Raw genomic sequence first — 4,326 nt, forward strand, 5'->3', positions numbered from 1 at the left:
ATCTATCTATCTATCTATCTATCTATCTATCTATCTATCTATCTATCTATCTATCTATCTATCTATCTATCTATCTATTCTTTATGTGCCTAATTAGATGTACAACAAAATCTGCACAATAAGAATGTTGATAATTTTTAATCTTAAAAAAGGAAGAAGAAGAAAAAAAGAAATTGAACATGCAGCCTGGGTAGACTATTGTTTTTAGAAATCTGGGTCATGAGGTGCAGAGAAAATGACAGAATGTCAAAGGACCATGGACAGAGTGACAACACAGGGAAATGAACAATGTAGCTCTCAGGTTTACCCAACAGAAACTTTCAGATGGGCATCTGATTTTGCCACATTTTTCCACATGATAAACTTGTTTCCATCATGGCCTTAAGTGGTCCTTTTGCATGTATTTTCTGAGATTTAACCATGAATGTAAAACATACCAATGGGTTAAACCAGTACAAACAATGCAGCAATTAACTCTGTGAGAGCGTTTCAGTTAACTAAATCTGTGTTGAGATTAAGTTGTGAGTTATGCCAATAGGTTCCACATAAATCCATCCATCGTCTTTCTCTGCTTCTCTTTTCTGGGTCGTGAGGGGCTGGTGCCTATCTCCATCAGTCACTGTGTGAGAGGAGGGGGACACCATGGACAGGTCGCAAGTCCATCACAGAAATTCTATATATAGTTCTTACTAAATATAAACCAAGTGCCCTCTGAMAAAAAAAAGGGTTAAGTAGGTCCTCTGGGCGAGCTCTTTGTTAAAAAGGGTTTGTCTCTTCTCCAGAAGACTTGTTCAGTCTGAGGAGTTTCAGGTGAATTCAGCCTCRTAAGTATTTACACATGGTGGACAAACATGTTTAACGATGACAATCAAAACTATTTGTTCAAGTGAAAAAGATGACTATCAGCATAACAATAGATCATTAGTGCCCTGATTGTCGCCTATTGTTCTCCAAAGGCTGAGTCATAGTGGCAATAGCAGCATTGTAAGAGGGGGACAACTACACATGGAGGCCTCCACTTCTGTACTTCTCTCTCAAACCAGTGTTCCTCTCTATCAAGGATGAGAACATCTTCATCCCTGAAAGACTGACCACTAACCAGTAGGTGAATGTAAATTGCAGAGTCCTGGCCTGATTATGTTGCTCTTCTGTACTAGCCCATACTTTTGAACACTGGCTGCTTTGTTTCCCCAATGTATAACTGATCACAGTCCTCCTGGTACTTAACAGCATATGCTATATTACTCTGTTTGTGGACTGGATCTTTGGTATGAATCAGTCTTATTTGTAATGTGTTTTGGGGTTTGAAAGCYACTGGGACATCATGTTTAGACAATAAATGTCTCAGTGTTCATACAAAATGAACGTCTGGGTCTGGGTTTGGGGTCTTCCTTTTCACCCACTGGCCGGCTGGAATCCTGCATGAGTTTTTTGTCTGCTTTTAGAAAAGWCCAGTTAGCATAACCACTTTGCTCCAGGGCCTGTCTTATGTGGGATTTCTCTTTCTCCCTGGCTCCTGAGTTTTTGGAGATGCTATCCTGATAACTTCTAACTTGAGCTCCAGTGGGTGATGGGAGTGAGTCTAACCACAAATACTGGTCTGTGTGGGTGGGATTTTGACTTTTCTCCATCGGAAACTGAGAGGTCACAGTCCAGGAAAGCCAACCTGACATCTTTTATATGCTCTCGTGTGAACTTTATATACAGTTTTTATTCACAGAGTYGATGTGATCAGTGAAATATTGGACATCCTGGTATTTAATTTTACCCCAGGTGACATCAACATACTTGAACAAATGGCTTGGTGGTGTCCCTGAAAAGGACGTCAGATCTCTCTTGTCTACCTCCTCCAAGTACAACAGGCATGTCCAACTCCGGTCCTCAAGGGTCGGTCTCCTGCAAGTTTTAGATTTGTCCCTGCTTCAACACAGCTGATTCAAATAGATGATTTACCTCCTCAGTTTGCCATCAAGGCCTGCAGAGGCCCATTAAGCACTCCTCAGGTTCTGCTGTGTTGAACCAGGGCAGCACCTAAAACATGCAGGACACCGGCCTTTTGGACACCACTGAACAGGTTTGCATCAATAGGAGAAACTGGAGACCTCATAGCACAGCCATGTTCTGCCTTTAATATTGCAGGAGTTGGCAGAGTTTTTTTTCTGTGGAAAGAGTGGTTCTCCTGCTGAGGGTGGTGTCTTATTTTAATCTCATCCAGACCACATCCACYGCCTCATCAACAGAACACATGTTAAAGAGTATGTGACATCAAAAAGAGACCAAGTGTTCTCTGCCTCTACCATCACACACGTGAAAATCTCAATTACACATTAAAAAACTAAAATTATTCGATGGCATAGCATACCTTAAGGACTGGATATCCTTATATTTTGGTTTGCAAAAGTACTGGGACATTAAAAGGTGTATTAACCATTTTGCAAGCTTTTCTGTGTTTGTTTTGAAGAATTTTAAAAGTTGTATCTGTTTTGACTGCAACTAAACCAAATATCAAACGAAACCCTCTTTGCACACGACTCACCAGTATCATTTTAGACTGTTGTGATCATGCAGGGCAACGTTCTGAGGCCGACAGGAGTGGATCATCACAAAAACATCCATTAACACCTAAACAAAACACCATTTACACCTACATGTRCCCAGAGATCCCACCTGTGTCCTCTGATGAAGAGCTAACAGCATTTTAGTGCTTGCATTTATAACAGTTGTTTTCAACACTGGCCAAAAGAAAAGATGGTTTACTTAGAAAAATGGCACACACATATCTTCTTAATGTATGTAAAGCATAACAGCAGGTTTAGACGTGCTTTCTCTACCAGTCTAACACAGGATCAGTWAGCTATCATAGGAAAAACAAACACTTAAGAAGTTGAATGTCTGTCTTTAAACATGTTTTTATTTAGAGATAAGAAAAACACATCRGTTCCCTCTGGTGTAATAAGCAGCTTTTAAAGATGCTGAGCTTCCACAGCATGATGTGAGATTGTTATAAAATAATATAAGGAGAATAAACAATAAGGTGAATCTCTACTGGCAAGAAAAGCAATATCTTAGTTTCCTGAGGCGAGGGTGAATGAAGACACAAACAAAATGGGAATGTGTGAKCAGGCTGGAGCAGAACTTATTACATTACAGTTAAGCAAAAGTAAACATTTTTCTTAAGGAAAGACAGGTTGAGCTTTGTCAGCTCGTCGGTTGTTCTAAGATAATACTTTTTATTTTAACAAATAAAATAAGGCAAACATCCTGAAAAAAAGTATGACTCTAACAGAATCAACAATCATCAATGAACATCAATGAAAAAATTTTTTGAATTTCTTCATTTTCCTTGACTGAACTCTGAAGTTAAATCAGTAGGCATAAAAATAATAACTTCCAATTACGGTTGCAAATACATTTAACTTTTACTGATAATAAAAATAACCATTAAACAAACAAAAGCATGAAATATTTGTTTTATTCTAAAGGAAATGTAAGGAACCTTGAATACTCAAGCTTGAAATAAAGACAAATAAAACACAATTTTGCAACAATTCTCAGCTCATAATGTTTCTCAGCTGTCTTCCTTCAATCTTAAGCTTCAGAGCTGTAAACAGAGAAGTCAGAGGCCATAGTCACATGCAGCTCCCATGGAAACTGATTGACAGGTCTGTTAACTTGGTCCTGCCGACCTCTGGCCACCTTGATCATCAGCTGGATGTCCTCATCATCGAGGATACGGATCAGGTCGCCATCTTGGTCCCGGTAGTTTAGGGCAATGTCTTCCACCTTGAAGACATTCCTGAAAAGGAAGAAAAGTTTGATCCTCAGAAGATGAAAGATGAAAATGATCACATTCTGTGTATCTTTGTTTAGAAATAATCCAGCTAGTATCTTTTTTTTCTTCAGTGTATGATAAGATCTTAGCTAKGTTTGTGGAAAATGAATGCAACTTGCACACAACTTTGTTGTTGTTAGTTTTTAAGTATTTCAAAAAATAAAAATAAAAAAACAGACCGGGCTGTATTTAAATCTAACAAACCCTTCAGTTACACTTATTAGTTAAGTGTCYTTGTTTTGCACAATGTAATTTTCTTGTTTTCTTGTCTACATGCTGTCTCCTCATTTCATCCTGCTTCTCCCTCTCCTGTTTATCTCTACTTTGTAATATTAAAACATTAAACCAGGTTGTCATCCATCTGACTCCAGGGCACAATAGGCCTGATTACTGAGAAACAATAACAAAAAGATAAGCAATAGAAATGAACTGGTTGTGAGTAGCGAGAGAGAGAGAGAGAGAGAGAGAGAGAGAGAGAGAGAGAGAGAGAGAGA

The 4,326-nt window shown here is 38.8% G+C and overlaps 1 protein-coding gene across 1 annotated transcript in view; it reads right to left on the reverse strand.

Moving 5' to 3' along the window:
* Positions 1 to 2,889: 2,889 nt before the first annotated feature.
* The window catches only part of ncf4 (neutrophil cytosolic factor 4), a 34,004-nt gene continuing 32,567 nt past the window's right edge, over positions 2,890 to 4,326 (reverse strand). The window contains exon 10 of the mRNA XM_014015490.1: positions 2,890 to 3,796. Within this exon, the coding sequence (XP_013870944.1) occupies positions 3,589 to 3,796 (208 nt within the window). The 3' untranslated portion in view covers positions 2,890 to 3,588. The remainder of the gene's footprint in view (positions 3,797 to 4,326) is intronic.

This window comes from Austrofundulus limnaeus, unplaced genomic scaffold (genome assembly GCF_001266775.1).
Source record: "Austrofundulus limnaeus strain Quisiro unplaced genomic scaffold, Austrofundulus_limnaeus-1.0 Scaffold130, whole genome shotgun sequence".
Taxonomy (NCBI): domain Eukaryota; kingdom Metazoa; phylum Chordata; class Actinopteri; order Cyprinodontiformes; family Rivulidae; genus Austrofundulus; species Austrofundulus limnaeus.